Source organism: Trachypithecus francoisi, unplaced genomic scaffold, assembly GCF_009764315.1.
Source record: "Trachypithecus francoisi isolate TF-2019V2 unplaced genomic scaffold, Tfra_2.0 Lachesis_group11, whole genome shotgun sequence".
Lineage (NCBI taxonomy): Eukaryota > Metazoa > Chordata > Mammalia > Primates > Cercopithecidae > Trachypithecus > Trachypithecus francoisi.
Genome location: NW_022681456.1, coordinates 84,820,515 through 84,837,365, shown reverse-complemented (window position 1 = coordinate 84,837,365; position 16,851 = coordinate 84,820,515). Strand labels below are relative to the sequence as shown.

At 57.7% G+C, this 16,851-nt stretch overlaps 1 protein-coding gene across 3 annotated transcripts in view; it reads left to right on the top strand.

Annotated features, from left to right (window-relative positions):
• Positions 1-4,213: 4,213 nt before the first annotated feature.
• KCNH3 (potassium voltage-gated channel subfamily H member 3) overlaps positions 4,214-16,851 on the top strand; it is a 19,529-nt gene continuing 6,891 nt past the window's right edge. For 2 of the 3 annotated variants that reach the window (XM_033222183.1, XM_033222185.1), the window contains exons 1-10: positions 4,352-4,671; positions 6,070-6,303; positions 6,790-6,924; positions 8,175-8,308; positions 8,744-8,987; positions 9,387-9,544; positions 9,644-9,851; positions 14,664-14,942; positions 15,234-15,433; positions 15,876-16,125. In XM_033222183.1, the coding sequence (XP_033078074.1) occupies positions 4,596-4,671; positions 6,070-6,303; positions 6,790-6,924; positions 8,175-8,308; positions 8,744-8,987; positions 9,387-9,544; positions 9,644-9,851; positions 14,664-14,942; positions 15,234-15,433; positions 15,876-16,125 (1,918 nt within the window). In that variant the 5' untranslated portion in view covers positions 4,352-4,595. Of the gene's footprint in view, positions 4,672-6,069; positions 6,304-6,789; positions 6,925-8,174; positions 8,309-8,743; positions 8,988-9,386; positions 9,545-9,643; positions 9,852-14,663; positions 14,943-15,233; positions 15,434-15,875; positions 16,126-16,851 lie in introns of all 3 variants that reach the window. The other variant, XM_033222184.1, reaches the window with a different exon arrangement.

Genomic DNA, 16,851 nt, shown 5'->3' with positions numbered 1-16,851 from the left:
TTCTTCTTGTTGACAGAGGCTTTGAGCATCTCTGAACAGGGATCCTCCTCAACGTTCCCCTCCCTGTGACTCCCCACCACAGCCAAATGAGTCAGGAGCTGGCGGAAGGGGAGAGGAAAAGGAGTTGCAGTGAGGAGGACTATGGTGCTCATCTCCCAGGGCCCTGCTCAATTTTCAACTCCGCAATCCCTGTCTTACTCTCTCCTAAATGTGGGTCCCTGCCCTTTGTGCATGTGGGTTGGGGGCTGGAGGAAAGATGGAAGGAAAAGATAGGGAATTAAAAGAATAAAAGAGGACCGGGCAAGGTGGCTCATGCCTGTAATCCCAGCACTTTGGGAGGCCGAGGCAGGTGGATCACCTGAGGTCAGGAGTTCGAGACCAGCCTGGCCACCCTGGTGAAACCTCATCTCTACTAAAAATACAAAAACTAGCTGGGCATCATGGCGAGCGCCTGTAGTCACAGCTACTCGGGAGGCTGAGGCAGGAGAATCACTTGAACTCAGGATGCAGAGGTTGCAGTGAGCAAGATCGTGCCATTGCACTCCAGCCCGGGCAACAGAGTGAGACTCCGTTCAAAAAAAAAAAACAAGGAATAAAAGAAAAAACAATTTTTTTAAAAAAAAGAATAGAAAGAATAAAAGATAGAGAATTAGTGACTAAGAGCTGGGGGAATTCATACAAACAAAAGACAGGTCTGGCAGGAAGATCTGAGGGACTGGGTAAAGGTGAAGAGAGAGGACAGTGGGCTGAGATCCTGTGCCTGATCACGCTCATTCAAAACAGGCCAGATAAAGGAAAGGGTTGGTAGCGGCACCCCCGCTCAGTACGCATTCGCATGAGTTCTTTGAGGGGCAATGGGGGAAGGAGTTTAAAGGCCCAAACAGGCTTTTGACTTTTCTCTCTGCAATAAGAATGATAATAACATTCCATACATATTAGTGTATTTTCTTCTCCTGGAAGTGGGAACCAGGGCAGCAAAGGGTGACATGGGCATTGTGCCTGGAGCTGCTGGAGGAGGCAGTGCACCTCAGACTAGGGATTTGACCTCTTTGCCCCAAGTTTTTCGTCTGTGAATTGGCAGTTATAGCCAATAACTAGCTCATAACGTTATTATGAAGATTAACTGGATAATCCAAATAAAGCACTTTGCACAGTGCCTGGCACAAAGTTAATGCTCAATAAGTGTAAGCTGCTGTAATCCTCAGGGGCACCCCACACATTCCATCTTGCCCTGCTCATCCCAACCCAAGGTGTCTGGTTTGGCTTAATGCCCAAAACCAGCCCTGGCAGGTGAGCTGTAAGCCTGAAAGTCTAAACACTTAGGCCTTACAGGGATAAGTGTAAGGCCACCCAGACATGCTACACAAGCCCAGATGACCAGTCCTCTGAGTGCCCATACAGTTAGGCTAGAGAGAGGCAGACCCAACGACCTAGGACTGGGATACTGTCAGGTTCTAACCCTGGCTGTGTCATTTACCAACTCTGTTACCTTGAGCAAGTCTCTCTCTTCCTCCTCCTCCTCCTCCTCCCCCGCCTTCTCCTTCTCCACTTCTCCTCCTCCTCCTCCTCCTCCTCCTCCTCCTTCTCTTCTTCTTCTTCTTCTTCCCTTCCTCTTCTCTCTCTCTCTCTCTCTCTCTCTCTGTCTCTCTCTCAGCTCTGGTTCCTCCTTTGTGAAATGGAGCATAAGGAGCACCCACTCGGCTGTTTCACACAGCTCCCAGGAGACGCAAAATCAGATAATAAACATTTACACGTTGCAGGTGTCACACACTGTTCTAGGTCCCCTACACATACTCACTCATTGAATCCTCATTAGGACCCTCTGATGTCATTATTAGCATCCTCATTTTACAGATGAGAAAACTGAGTCAGAGAAGGGTTAATAACTTGCCTTTAAAAATCACACAGACAGGCCAGGAGTGGTGCCTCCTGCCTGTAATCCCAGGACTTTGGGAGGCCGAGGCGGGCGGATCACCTGAGGTCAGGAGTTCAAGACCAGCCTGTCCAACACGATGAAACCCGATCCCTACTAAACATACAAAAATTAGCCAGGCGTGGTGGTGCACGCCTGTAGTCCCAACTACTCGGGAGGCTGAGGCAGGAGAATTGCTTGAACCTGGGAGGCGTAGGTTGCAGTGAGCAGAGATAGCTCCAATGCACTCCAGCCTAGGCGACAGAGGGAGGCTCTGTCTCAAAAAAAAAAAAAAACAAGGCCGGGCGCGGTGGCTCAAGCCTGTAATCCCAGCACTTTGGGAGGCCGAGATGGGCGGATCCCGAGGTCAGGAGATCAAGACCATCCTGGCTAACACGGTGAAACCCCGTCTCTACTAAAAAAAGTACAAAACACTAGCCGGGCGAGGTGGCGGGCGCCTGTAGTCCCAGCTATTCGGGAGGCTGAGGCAGGAGAATGGCGTAAACCCGGGAGGCAGAGCTTGCAGTGAGCTGAGATCTCGCCACTGCACTCCAGCCCGGGCGACAGAGCGAGACTCCGTCTCAAAACAAACAAACAAACAAACAAACAAATAAAAAATCATACAGACCAAAATTTAAAATAAAAAAAAAAATTTTTTAAATCACAGGGACAGCAAGTGGCAGACCTGGTTCCCAAGTGGGTGGGTGATTTCAACTGTGGCCTTATCCTGTCTCAAAGTGAACTGACTCCTAAAATGTCTTTCTTTTTAGTAGACGGCTGGACCTCTGCCTGGAGAGGAAGCCTTGAGCGGCTGGGGGAGGGGATTACTTTACAGCCAGGATCCATCCAAGGCTAGGGATGGGATGGGAGCAGGATCTAAGACCCTAAGTGACCCTTAGTGACCCTAAGGAGGATTCCTGAAGGTCACTCCTCCTCCTGGGGACCAGATTCCAGGCTTCACAGGACTGGAGAAGGGGGAACGCGTCCTCCCTTCCCAAAGCGCCAGCTCGTTTAGATACAGGTGCCTGGGGCTTTGGCCCTTGTCGCTGACGAGGGGTAGGTGGAACGGGGAACACTCCTTTCTTTCCGATACTGGTGACTGTGAGTGCGTCTGGAGGGATGGGGGTGCTGAGCCTACCGCTTCGCTCGTTAGGGAACAAATTGCTGTTTTGGCCCTGGCGGCTCCTCTGGGCGCGGGCGGCAGCCGCGCTCTCTGGCAAATCGTGGGAGGGAGGAGGAGCGGCGCTGGCAGGCAAGTCCGGGGGACCATCGCAGCGCGGGAGGCCAAGAAGCGACGGCCGCCCCGGGCCCGGCTCCGCCCCGCCGGGAAGGGGCTCCCTGCAGCCGCCCCCCGGCAGCTCCCCACGCGGCGCCGCGAGGAGCTCTCCAGGACTGAGCTGGGTGAGGCGCGAGGCTCGGCCTTCCTCGCTCCCCCGGTGCCAGGACCCGCATGCACAAGGTTCGGAAGTTTTTTGCAGTGTCTGACCCCTGTCGGTCCCCTGTATTTACCACCCGATCCTCTAGCGCGCTTAGGAGAGGCAAGAGGTGACAAAAGCCAGAGGGAAATGGAGGGGCAGGACAAAGGGTCTGGCGTTCCCCTCCCCACCACACACCCTTTCCACCCACCGGGTCACACGGAGGACGTCTGACCCTTACTCCTAGGGCTACCCACCCTCTGGTTTCCCGGCAGCTCCTGCTTGCGCGGGCACCTCATAAGAGCAGCTGGATCCATTTTCCAGAGAGTCAAGTTGAGGATGAGAAAGTCTCGAGGGCCGGACAGCTGTGCGCGCAGAACCCCCGCCCCATCTGCTTTTAGATTTCCCGGGTGCGGCTGGAGCCCCTCTAGAGCGCCGGCCTCCGCTGGCCGCCGGGCCTTCACCTGCGCCTGTCGCCCTGTCCCCTTGCCCACTGCATTTTCCTCGGGAAGAGCATCTTCCACAGCTTGCGTCCCCCACCCCACACGCTCCGAGCCCTTCTCCCATTCCGCCGGGGGAGGAGCGGCTGCTAGGAGGCTCTCGGAGAGCCCCCGGGCTGCAGAGAAAGACGCCTCCCCTCTGCGGCTGAGCCGAGTCAGCGGGAGGGGCCGGCTGCTCGCCAGTGGTTCTCCGAGGGACTGGCGGGGAGGCCCGCGGGGTAGGATCAGGGCGGTCGCCGCCTCCCCGCCCCCACCGAGGTCCCGAAGGGAGGGGAGCCCTCGGCGGGAGGCCTGTCCCTTTAAGGAGGCGGCCCTGGCTGGGTGTGCCCCGTCTCCATGGTTACCCCGGTGCAGGCGGCGGGCGCGGGAGGGAGGGAGGGAAGCTGCAGCTTCTCCCCGACAGACGGAGGGAGCTGCCGAGAGCCGGCGCCGAGCGGAGCCCGAGCGGAAGCCCACCCGCAGCCGACACGCGAGCCGCTGCCGCGGAGGGAGGTGCTGAGAGCGCCGCGGCTGCGGGGCCTGGAGCCCGGGATTCGTGGGCGGCGAGAGTGCGAGGGGTCGCGCGCCATGCTCCGGGCCCCGACGGCGCGGACGCCCCCTTGCGCGCCCGCGGCCGGCGCGACCCGGGATCCCGGTCTGGGCATTGCCCCCCGACGGCTGCGCTAGGGAGCGCGGGGCCCGGCGGGGGGCGGCCGAGCTGGGCGCCCTCCCCCGGCGCGGAGTCCCCGCACCCCGGAGGGATGGGGCCAGCAGCCGCGGGCGCCTAAGATGCCGGCCATGCGGGGCCTCCTGGCGCCGCAGAACACCTTCCTGGACACCATCGCTACGCGCTTCGACGGCACGCGTGAGTCCGACCCTCGCCCACTTGCACCCGGGCCGCTGGACCCTCGCCAGGGCTCCTGCCTGCCCCGAACCCCCAGCAGCCCAGCTTGGCTCCCGCCTGTTCTCAACCTCTCCTCCCTACCCGCCCCTCTTGAGGCTGGGGCCATCGTCTCCTGCTAGGCGCCGTTCCCCCGAAGGTTCGGGGTCAACACTGCTTCAGGCGAGGCAACAGGACCAGAAGTCCCTGGGTGTGGGTCCTGGGATGCTCTCTGTTAGCTGGGTCTCGAACCCGAACCTGGTCAGTCTGACCCGTCCCATCCCTGCGTCTGGCGCTGTCGCAGCAACTACCCTCGGACTGGCGGGGTAAGGCGAGGCGGGTGAGCAGTGCTCAGGGACAGCTGAGAGGGCTCAAAAAACAGATTTAGAAAAGAGATTTGCAAACGGAGATAGAGTAGGCGGGACTCGGGAGAGCATGGTGTGTCCAAGCCCCGTGTGTCATAGCCTGAACCCCCTAGACTTGGGGAGGCCATCTAGCCCCAAGAAGATGGTCTGGGGACTCCCCTCAGGACTGGCGAAGTTTGGAGAAGGCGCCCCAAGCTCTGGATCCCCGGTTCCGGGGGCTCTGAGCACAGGGGATGTGGTGAAAGCCCCTCCCCCCTCCTCTCCCTCACATCCCCCGTGGGGCTTCCCAGCTCTCTGCCTAGGTCCTCCTTGGTCTCCGGTTCCTGATAGGGGGTGGGAGCCCAGCACTGAGCTCTCCCTCCTCTGGGCTCCTCCATCTGCTTTGCCAGTTTGCTTGGCTCCTGCAGCCTGCTGATTCAGTGCCCCCTACTCCCCAATACATTCCTGGCTCCTGGCTCCCGAGCTCAGTCACCATTCTTACACCCCCATTCTTGATCACATTCACTAATTCCTGAGCCAGGTCAGGCAGCTAGGGCTAAAACACAGACAGCAGGATGTATGGTGGTCTGGGGTTGACTCCCAGTCTAGGTGTGTCCCAGTGGGAGGAGCCAGACAGCCAACCTGGGTACCTGGCTAATGGGTGAGCCTGGCAGAAGTAGAGGTGGGGCTGAGGCTGGCCCAGAGCTGGCAGTGCAGTCCTTGTTAGGGAATCCCCAATCCCAGCCCTTACCCCACATTGCTCAGGACACCCTCCAGAGGGCACAGTGCCAGTACAGCGCTTCATTCACTGACCTCAGTTCACACGTGCTGATCCTTGAATGTACTCACACCTGCTGCAGGGCACTGACAAACAGGTGACACACACTGATTGCCATTCATAAACAGCCCTGCTGTAACACACACAGGATTCCTGGGGTTTGGAAAACCCACTCTTTGGTTGCAGGTATTTGGGAAAGGAGGGGTGGTAGGCCTCCTGCCCCTTCACCCCACGTCTCTTCTGAGAGGTGCTCTCTTGCAGACAGTAACTTCGTGCTGGGCAACGCCCAGGTGGCGGGGCTCTTCCCCGTGGTCTACTGCTCTGATGGCTTCTGTGACCTCACGGGCTTCTCCCGGGCTGAGGTCATGCAGCGGGGCTGTGCCTGCTCCTTCCTTTATGGCCCAGACACCAGTGAGCTCGTCCGCCAACAGATCCGCAAGGCCCTGGACGAGCACAAGGAGTTCAAGGCTGAGCTGATCCTGTACCGGAAGAGCGGTGAGGGGCCACCTGGCCAGCCTGCCTCACCTTTGCAGTCTTACCCAGCCTGGCACCGGCCCCATCGACTATCCCTTCTCCTTTCTGTTGCCATCTTCTCCATCCCATCTTTGCATCCCCCGCATCCAACCCCTCTTGCTCCATCCCACCGCTTGCCCGTGGCTCCCCATCTCTACCTGCCTCACCCTAGACTCAGCCTGCATTCAGTTCCAACCTTGGGTTTCCCACATCCAACAGAAAAGCATTCGCATTTCGGCAGGGCAGATCTACCACGGGACAGGTCTGGCTGTCATGTTTGCTCTCCTTTGCCTCCGCCCCCCAATTCCATCAAGCCCTGCCCTCAGTGAAACTGGACTGCCAGCCCCTCCCCCAGGAAACCACTGGATCCTGCCTGTGTCTTGCCCGGGATGTCAGTGGAGCCAGGGCCTCTGTCACCTCAGGCAGTGCCAAGAAAGAGAGGTGGGCTGAGTTTGTTTTTGTGCCCAGGGCTCCCGTTCTGGTGTCTCCTGGATGTGATACCCATAAAGAATGAGAAAGGGGAGGTGGCTCTCTTCCTAGTCTCTCACAAGGACATCAGTGAAACCAAGAACCGAGGGGGCCCTGACAGATGGAAGGAGACAGGTAGGTGCATGTAGGTGCTGTGGTTGGGGTGTTGGGTGCTGCAGGCCTGGGCGGGGCCTTGGCACCCAGTCTGAGTATGGGGGTCCCCCATGCCTCCTGTATTCATTTCACTCCCACTCGGGCTGCCTGAGCGGCCTGTGCTGCTCTCATCTCCACTTGATTCCTCGGTATGGGAATATTTTTTCCAAATAGACAGATTGAGACAAAGTTAGAGTTTTTTTTTTTTTTTGAGACGGAGTCTCGCCCTGTTGCCCAGGCTGGAATGCAGTGGTGCGATCTGGGCTCACTGCAACCTCCGCCTCCGGGGTTCAAGCAGTTCTCCTGCCCCAGCCTCCCAAGTAGCTGGAATTACAGGCACGCGCCACCACGCCCAGGTAATTTTTGTATTTTTAGTAGAGACGGGGTTTCACTATGTTGGTCAGGCTGGTCTCAAACTCTTGACCTTGTGATCCACCTGCCTTGGCCTCCCAAAGTGCTGGGATTACAGACGTGAGCCACCCCGCCCAGTCGACAAAGTTGGAGTTTTTAAATCAATTTTATTAAGAAGCTGAAAGCAAACAAACCCCATTGTACACATGAAACATTACTTTCTGACCAGTTAATAAGGTTGAGCGCACCCACTAGGCTCCTCTTCCCTACAGCAAGCCTGACTGGGGGTGGAGCTCTGGGCAAAGCCTGCTTTTAAGTTCTTTGAGTCTTCCCCCTCTCGTGTCCTCCAAGGCTGGGGCAGGCCTTTGGGCAGGTTACAAAACTGTCAAGGCCTCTTTGCCATTTGGGGATGCTGGGGGTACTCTCCATTCCCACTCCCATACTCCCAGTGCTGGGTCTGCCTCTCCATGATGTCAGCCTTCATTGTCACCCTCTGGTCCCTGCACTAGCTCCTGGGCTCCTGCTGTAAGTTCCCACATCTCTGCTGACGGCCTCCTGCTAGTTCTCCACCCTGGCCCTGTGAGGTACCTCCTCGCTTCCTGTCCCAGGCCTTTCCCCATAGAGATCCTCTGGTCCAAACCTCCTCTTCCTGGAAGCAGACCCCAGAGGAGGTGTCTATAAGCACGCCTAGGACTGCCCATTGCTGGGCTGGGCAAGTGAACCCAGGAAGTGAGGAATACCTGAGCCCTCAACTCTAAACAGTCTAAGTGGTCAATGAACCAGACCAGTCCATGGGCCAGCAACTGTGTCCTACACCTGACCCGGAGCTAGGGTGTGTGGGCACACACCCATCATATTCATGGGCCCCTCTGCTTTTGCAGGTAGTGGCCGGCGCCGATATGGCCGGGCACGATCCAAAGGCTTCAATGCCAACCGGCGGCGGAGCCGGGCTGTGCTCTACCACCTGTCCGGGCACCTGCAGAAGCAGCCCAAGGGCAAGCACAAGCTCAATAAGGTGGGCTGAGCCCTGGGAGGTGTGGAAGAGGGGAGCAGCAGACACAGGAGATGGGGAAGGGGACTTGACCTACCACAGAGAGAATGTCCTAGGGGCCACCTAGGCCTTGCCAGCACTTTGGGGGTTGGGACTGAAGGATCACATGTCTGATCCATCAAAGGTACAGAAGAAAGTCCTGGCCTGGGAGGCAGGTGGGCCTTGGTTCAATCCTGGCTCCTCCCCTAAGCAGCTGTGTGGCTGCAGCTAAGTCACATAACTTTCCTGATCTTTAGTTTTCTGATCTATAAAATGGAGATGCTAATGTCATCTCAAAGCAGATGTTGCTTCCAGAATGCAGGGAGAGAAAGGAGGTGGATGTGGGTCCCAGACTCTATCCAAACTCAGCTTGTGCCAATATTCTTTTCTCTCTGCCTGGACCTGCCGTGCCTCACTCAGGGGGTGTTTGGGGAAAAGCCAAACTTGCCTGAGTACAAAGTAGCCGCCATCCGGAAGTCGCCCTTCATCCTGTTGCACTGTGGGGCGCTGAGGGCCACCTGGGACGGCTTCATCCTGCTCGCCACGCTCTATGTGGCTGTCACCGTGCCCTACAGCGTGTGTGTGAGCACAGCACGGGAGCCCAGTGCCGCCCGCGGCCCACCCAGCATCTGTGACCTGGCTGTGGAGGTCCTCTTCATCCTTGGTGCGTGCACTCTGCCCCTTCCACCCCACCCTCTGCTGGCACCCTGGGGCTTTGCTGGGGATAGTCCACGTGGCTTCTAGGGCCGTACAGTGCCCCCCTCGCCCTCTCTCATTTGTAACCTGTGAGCTTTGAAATCAGACCTAGGTTCCAAACATCTGCCACTTACAAGTTATATGACCCTGAGCTGGTCAAAGCCTCTCTGAGCCTCCATAAAATAGATTCCCCCCTTGTAAAATAGGCAAAATGATGTCTACCTGTTACAGTTACTGTGAGAACTAAGTCAGATGATGTATGGAAAGGGCCAGGGACAGTGTCAGCTACTGAGAAGGTGAGCAGGTGTCCAGGCAAGAGTGGCTGCCCCCCAGCCCCAGTGCTGACTCCCACCTGGATTCCCCACAGACATTGTGCTGAATTTCCGTACCACATTCGTGTCCAAGTCGGGCCAGGTGGTGTTTGCCCCAAAGTCCATTTGCCTCCACTACGTCACCACCTGGTTCCTGCTGGATGTCATCGCAGCGCTGCCCTTTGACCTGCTGCATGCCTTCAAGGTCAACGTGGTCAGTGTGGCTGGGCTGGCTGGGTGGGTGGACTTGGCCAGGGGACAGGCAGGGCCAACCTGGCTGACCTCCCTCCCTCCCTCCCTCCCCGCATCTTAGTACTTCGGGGCCCACCTGCTGAAGACGGTGCGCCTGCTTCGCCTGCTGCGCCTGCTTCCACGGCTGGACCGGTACTCGCAGTACAGCGCCGTGGTGCTGACACTGCTCATGGCCGTGTTCGCCCTGCTCGCGCACTGGGTTGCCTGCGTCTGGTTTTACATTGGTCAGCGGGAGATCGAGAGCAGCGAATCCGAGCTGCCTGAGATTGGTACTGGAGGCTCCCTCTGCATGTGGTGGGGAGGGAGTTGTGCAAACGTGTCAGAGGAGTGTGAGCACAAGTGTGGGTGCTGTGTCAGGGACCTGTGCAAGTCTACATGTGTGCAAATCAGAGAAGAGGGTGTGCAGGTGTGAGTGTGACAACCACCACCATGTGACAGGCCTGTTCTCCAGCAGCTGGGCCTTGTGGAGAAAGCCCAAGGAATCCCAGTCGCCCATCCAAGGCCTCCTGGGACCAAATGTTGGTCACATTCCTTAAACCCCTGCCCCGTTGGGAAGGCCAAGCAGGGAGCCACTGCCCTCCAGGGTTTCTCTGACAGCCAGCACTCTCCACCCCTCCCCCTGCATCCTCTTTGAAGCTTGTCCCTACCACCTTGGCTTCCAAGGCCCCTGCCTTTCTCTTTTTTTTTTTTTTTTTGAGACGGAGTCTCGCTCTGTCACCCAAGCTGGAGTGCTGTGGCCGGATCTCAGCTCACTGCAAGCTCCGCCTCCCGGGTTCACGCCATTCTCCTGCCTCAGCCTCCCGAGTAGCTGGGACTACAGGCGCCGCCACCTTGCCCGGCTAGTTTTTTTTTTTTTTTGTAGTTTTTAGTAGAGACGGGGTTTCACTGTGTTAGCCAGGATGGTCTCGATCTCCTGACCTCGTGATCCGCCCGTCTCGGCCTCCCAAAGTGCTGGGATTACAGGCTTGAGCCACCGCACCTGGCCGCCCCTGCCTTTCTCTTGTCACCTCCAGTCCACATTGCTCCTGTCATCTCCAGTCCACATTTCTCCCTGCTGCTCCCAGCCTAAAAAGCAGCCTTCCTGCGTCCCCAGCATCTTCACTCTCCTTCATGTCACCTCTCTTCCTTCCACAGCTCCTCCCTCTGCTCACCACCCACTCACATCTTAACTCCTGCTGGGAGGGCTTCCACCCCCACCTCTGCACCCAAAATGTCACCCGGAAGGTCACAGTGACCTTCTGGGGCCAAACCCTCATCCTCCTTGAAGTCCCTGTATCTGCCAACCACAGTTCCTCTCAGCTGTGGGTGATGCAGCCCTTGGCTGGCCTCCTCCCAGCTCCTCCAAGTTCCAGGGTCTCCAGACCTTTCCTCACAGCTCTCCCCCTTCACCTTGCTTTCCCTCGGCCATTCCACTGACACCACTGAGTGAATATCTCAACTTCCCCCTTTCTCTAGCCAAACCATTCCATTCCAGCTGTTTTTAACTCTCACTGTGCCTCAGGTCCAAAATCAAGCCTGACTTCTTCCTCCCCAGCCCTCCAGCCCTCTCTCATCTTCCAGGTAACTGACATTTAGCCGGGTTTCCAGGTGCAGGTGGCCTCTTATGACTGTCTGCTCCTTGTCGGAGTCACCAGGTGTCCAGGTCAGCCTTAGAAACCAGGTCTGATCAGTTCTCTGGGACCTACAAGGCTCCTGTGAATCCTCTCTCCCTCTCAAGCTCATGGGAGGCCTGTGGGTGTCACAGAGGGCCCACTTGAAATTTCCCCCGAGTATTCTCACTGCTGAGCAGGTAGAAACCAGGACACTTCAGGCAGTGACAGCTCCTTGGTGCCTGCCATTCCCAGAGGAAGCCTGTGGTAGCAGCTGCTCTGGAGTCAGATGACCACACGGCAAACACAGTCAGAGGCCAGGAGACGGACAATAGTGAAACAAAGCCTGTCTCCACCAGCCAGCCCCGAAGTGAGCTGAGACACCAAACCCCCAGGCCCACTCCCGCCCCCTGAAATGGGACCCAGACACCCTTGGGCTTCTGTCCACGAGGCTCCTCTCTTCCCGCCACCTCACGGGGGTTGCTGATCTGACACTAAGATCACCTCTAGCTCCTAAGAGTCTCTGGGCCCCACAGGGTGGGCAAGGGTGGGTCGACCCTTGCAGATACACCTGGTATTCTTTCACCCTTGATCCCTGAGCTCCAGGGTGGTTTCGTTCCATGTGGAGCCGGTACTAGTCTACATTTAGATACTTCACAAGTTCTTCACATCATCATCTCCTCTTTCTCCAGGGAGTCTGTCCCCAACGGGGTTGGCACCAAACCCAGACCTCTCCAAGTCCAGTCCAGGCAGGAGAGCTCCTTGTAGGGGGAGGTGAGGCTGAGGTGGGTGGGTGGCTCCTTCTCGGTGCTTCCTTGCCTGGGTTTCCTTTTCCACTGCCCAAGATGTGGACAGAGTTCCTTCCCCAGATTCCCACTAGCCCAGTGGAGGTGGGCTGGATTTTCACAAGACTGTGCCGAGTATTGAGGGAGATAACTCAGGGCACTCCTCAGTGTGTGAGCCCCCAGCCTCCGGGACAGCTTCTGCTGGCCTGACTCCCCCCCGCTGGAGGCACCATCCTGGCCCCAGCTTCAGGGGCTGCTGATGTCCCACGGCCAACAATTAGAGATCAGAGGCCTCCCTGCTACCCTCTCCTGTGTCCTGCTGCCTCTCCCCACCTTCCCTATTCTGGGCATCTGGCTTTGGGTGACTTCACCCTCAGAGGCCAACTAAACAGTGATTGTGAAGAGTTTTGTGTACTCCATTGCCTTTTTTTTTTGAGACAGAGTCTCACTTTGTCACCCAGGCTGGAGTGCAACAGCGCAATCTCGGCTCACTACTACCTCCGCCTCCTGTGTTCAAGCAATTCTTCTGCCTCAGCCTCCCAAGTAGCTGGGATTACAGTCATGTGCCACCATGCCTGGCTAATTTTTGTATTTTTAGTAGAGATGGGGTTTCACCACACTGGTCAGGCTGGTGTCGAACTCCTGACCTTGTGATCCGCCCACCTCAGCCTCCCAAAGTGCTGGGATTACAGGCATGAGTCACTGCGCCTAACCATGTACTCCATTGCATTCTTTTTTTTTTTTTTTTTTTTTTTTTTGAGACGGAGTCTCGCTCTGTTGCCCAGGCTGGAGTGCAGTGGCCGGATCTCAGCTCACTGCAGGCTCCACCTCCCGGGTTTACGCCATTCTCCTGCCTCAGCCTCCCGAGTAGCTGGGACTACAGGCACCCGCCACCTCGTCCGGCTAATTTTTTTGTATTTTTTAGTAGACGGGGTTTCACCATGTTAGCCAGGATGGTCTCGATCTCCTGACCTCGTGATCCACCCGTCTCAGCCTCCCAAAGTGCTGGGATTACAGGCTTGAGCCACTGCGTCCGGCCTCCATTGCATTCTTATAGCACACCTCAGATAACAGGAAGGTGAACCCCCACCTTGGTGCAGGTCTTAGTACATCCCCCTAAATTCCTTAGCCTGGAATGTAATGCCCTCACTGTTAACCCCACATTCTAGCCAAACTGAGCTATTTGCCTGTATTTGTCTTAAAATATCAATCTCCAGGTTTGGCTCGTGCCTGTCCCTCCACCAGGAATGAACCCCTCAGTTTCTTTGTATCAAAACCCTAACTACCCTTTGGAATCAAGCACAAATGTCCCTTCTTCCAGAAGCCTTCTAGCCCTAGCCCATGGCACTTGGTTCGAGCCCCCCTTCCTTCCTGCTGTGTGGCACCTCTGAGATGTAGCTCTGGCCCTATGTCATCTGCCCTTCTGAACTGGAGCCCTCAGGGAGCTCCTGTGGGGCCCCTAGCTCCTAGCGCACTGTGCGAGGTTGCTGAATGAATGAGTGGGTGGATGACAAGTGTGTCAGGGCCACAGGGACCCATATGCCTAAAGTGTTTGGGAGAGTCTGGAGTAGGGGGTCTGTGCTGAGGTGGGAGGAACAGAGCACAAATGGAGAGGTGGGGTCCCACTGCAGCCTGTGACTCCAAGCCACAGCCACACATTTCTAGATCAGCCAATCTGCCCTGTCTCTCTTGCACCCCATGGCCCTCAGCTCTGCCAGGACCTCTGTGGACCTTGGGACCCCCCACCCAACACCCTAGAGCTCCTGCAACCCTCCAGCTAGGCTCAAGAGTGACTCTCAGCGCACAGGCTTGGGAGAGACCTCAGTGCACAGCCCTACTCCGTGCCAAGGCCAGGTGGAGAATGTTGGGCTGAGGAGAAATCCAGCCTCTACTCCGTGGCCCAGTCTGGCCTGTGACTGTGTGTGTGTGTGCGTGCATGTGCACGCACCTGTGTGAATGTATTCACCTGTGTGCTCTTGTCCACGAAAGTGTGTCTCCACCCCCCGCCTAAGTGACAGCGTGTAGGCACCAGTGTACCTTGTCCCTCTTCTAAGTGTGCACAGGCCTTTTCAGTGTGAGTGGCTATGGCGAGGTGCCTGTAAGGGGCACACGTGTGTCCTTTGTCTTCTTGACTGTGTGGGACACATAGCCTTAACTATGTGTGTGCATGTCCATGCAGGCGTACTTGGGACCTGCGTGTGAGGCTGAGTGGTTTGTGTGGCTATGGGGAGGGATGAGGCTGAATGGGGAGGGGAGGGAGGGCCTTCTGGAGCAGATGGGCTCAGAGAAATGCAGGAAGAGGAGTCCTGGTGGGCAGGTGGAGGTGAAGGTGGAGGTGGCCTCACCATCCATCTTTGGGGTTGAGGCTGTGGTTGACTGCAGTGAGCACCCTAGTCCTTTTGCCCACACCAGCCAGGCCCTCCGACTGGTCCTGTTACCTGGGATGGGTGCCAGGCATGGGGGAAGGGGTGTGATTTCCCTTGTGTCATCCTCAGTGCCAACAGGAGCTGGCTGGGGAAATGGTAGACTCTTCTGAGGGTTGAGGGGGTGGAGAGGGGCGTGCTAGGCTGGCAGTGAAGGGGCAAAGCTGCGGGAAGCCATGGGGCTGGGTCTGTGTCTGAGTGTCCCCACCTCCAGGGCCCTGCATCCTCGCCCACCGTGTAGCCGAGTCTTCCTGCCTGCTCAGTCCCTTCTGTTCCCTCCTCAGGCTGGCTGCAGGAGCTGGCCCGCCGACTGGAGACCCCCTACTACCTGGTGGGCCGGAGACCAGCCGGAGGGAACAGCTCTGGCCAGAGTGACAACTGCAGCAGCAGCAGCGAGGCCAACGGGACGGGGCTGGAGCTGCTAGGCGGCCCGTCGCTGCGCAGCGCCTACATCACCTCCCTCTACTTCGCACTCAGCAGCCTCACTAGCGTGGGCTTCGGCAACGTGTCCGCCAACACGGACACTGAGAAGATCTTCTCCATCTGCACCATGCTCATCGGCGGTGAGCCCGGTCGCGCGCGTCTTCCCGGATTCACTCCCAGACTTCTGCCCGCAGGCGGCGCCGTCCCACTCCCCGAGGGCCTGAGGCCGGGGGCTGTTCCGCTTTAGGTGGCCGTGGAACTCCGGGCCGGGGATGGGGGAGACTCGGGGCCGGGGGTGGGGGAGACTCCGCCCCGCACAGCGGCCCTCGGGCCTTGCCTAGGAGCGTGCGGGGCCGGAGACAGATGAGCCTAGCGTGGTGTCAGGCCGGGCCAGGTCCCCAAGGTGACCCCCTCTCACCACCTTCCCCCAGCCCTGATGCACGCGGTGGTGTTCGGGAACGTGACGGCCATCATCCAGCGCATGTACGCCCGCCGCTTTCTGTACCACAGCCGCACGCGCGACCTGCGCGACTACATCCGCATCCACCGTATCCCCAAGCCCCTCAAGCAGCGCATGCTGGAGTACTTCCAGGCCACCTGGGCGGTGAACAATGGCATCGACACCACCGAGGTGCGGCCTCCAGGGCTGGGCCTGCTAGCCTTTGCTCCCTCAAGGGGTTTGCAATGGCCTGGAATTATCAGGAGTGAGGGAGGATGAAGAATGCAGAATTTTGGCCCTTGTGCCTCCCTTCTCTCTTGGGGGGACAGCAGCATGGGACAGAGGGCAGCTAAGAAGGCTTGGAGGGCCCTCTGAACCCCAGTTAGGTCTGGGGGCTTGGTACTCACTGAGATGGGAAGCTGGGCTGCTCAGGGGGCTAAAGTGATTGAGAGGGAGGTGGAGGAAGCCCCTCGCTGCCCACCCTGTGTGGAGCTTGGAGTTGTGAGAGAGGCCTCAGGTCCCTCCCATGCCTCCCCTGTTCCTGAGGCCTGCTAGGGTGGAAAGGGGCTGACTGGAGGCCACCTCCTCTTCTGCCACTCCCAACCCCGCCACCCCTGCACCTGCTTGCCCACAGCTGCTGCAGAGCCTCCCTGATGAGCTGCGCGCAGACATCGCCATGCACCTGCACAAGGAGGTCCTGCAGCTGCCGCTGTTTGAGGCAGCCAGCCGTGGCTGCCTGCGGGCACTGTCTCTGGCCCTGCGGCCCGCCTTCTGCACGCCGGGCGAGTACCTCATCCACCAAGGCGATGCCCTGCAGGCCCTCTACTTTGTCTGCTCTGGCTCCATGGAGGTGCTCAAGGGTGGCACCGTGCTCGCCATCCTAGGTTTGTGAGGGTGGCAGAGAGGGCATGGGGGCACGTGTGTGTGAGACCATGGCCCTGATCTGTGGAAAACCTGGAGAGGGGACCTCCACAAGGCCACTGAGAGAGAAACAGCTAGGGTGGAGTCAGGAGTAGTTATGGAGTCCTGGTCAAAGCTCAGAAAATCCCCAGTGACTGCAAGGTGGCAGCATAAGGAGGTGGATACGATCTCACAGGTGTGCCAGGGGCCGAGCGAGTGGAGAGCCAGCCTTTGAAAGGAGCCAGTCTATGGGGGACAGAGGGGAGCTGCCCCTCCTTCAAGAGGAAAATCAGAAGCTGGGGTTGGAAGTGCTGGGGAAAGTGTCAGGCAGGGCTAAAAATGGGAGGAACAGAAGCTGTCCTTGTGGTCCCCCAGGAATGGTGAGATGTGACTTTCCTGGGGCAGATCACAGAGCAGGCCCAGAGCCCAGATGGGTGACAGAGCTCAGTCTCCAAATAGTCAGGGAGACTTGTTCTGGTGAAATGGTACCTACAGTGTATATACTTCCCTTCTTGGCAGAAGAAGGAGGTGAAAAAGGAAATCAGTTCCCTAGATGCAGATGAAGAAATTGCAGGTGTGGAACGGACACAATAGTAGTGCTGATCACAGGGGGCTCACAGCGTGACTAGCCCTGTCCCAGTTCCTCACATGCTTTGTCTCACTCCAACCTCACAAAACCCATTATTCCTGTTTTGCATAGCAGGAGACCA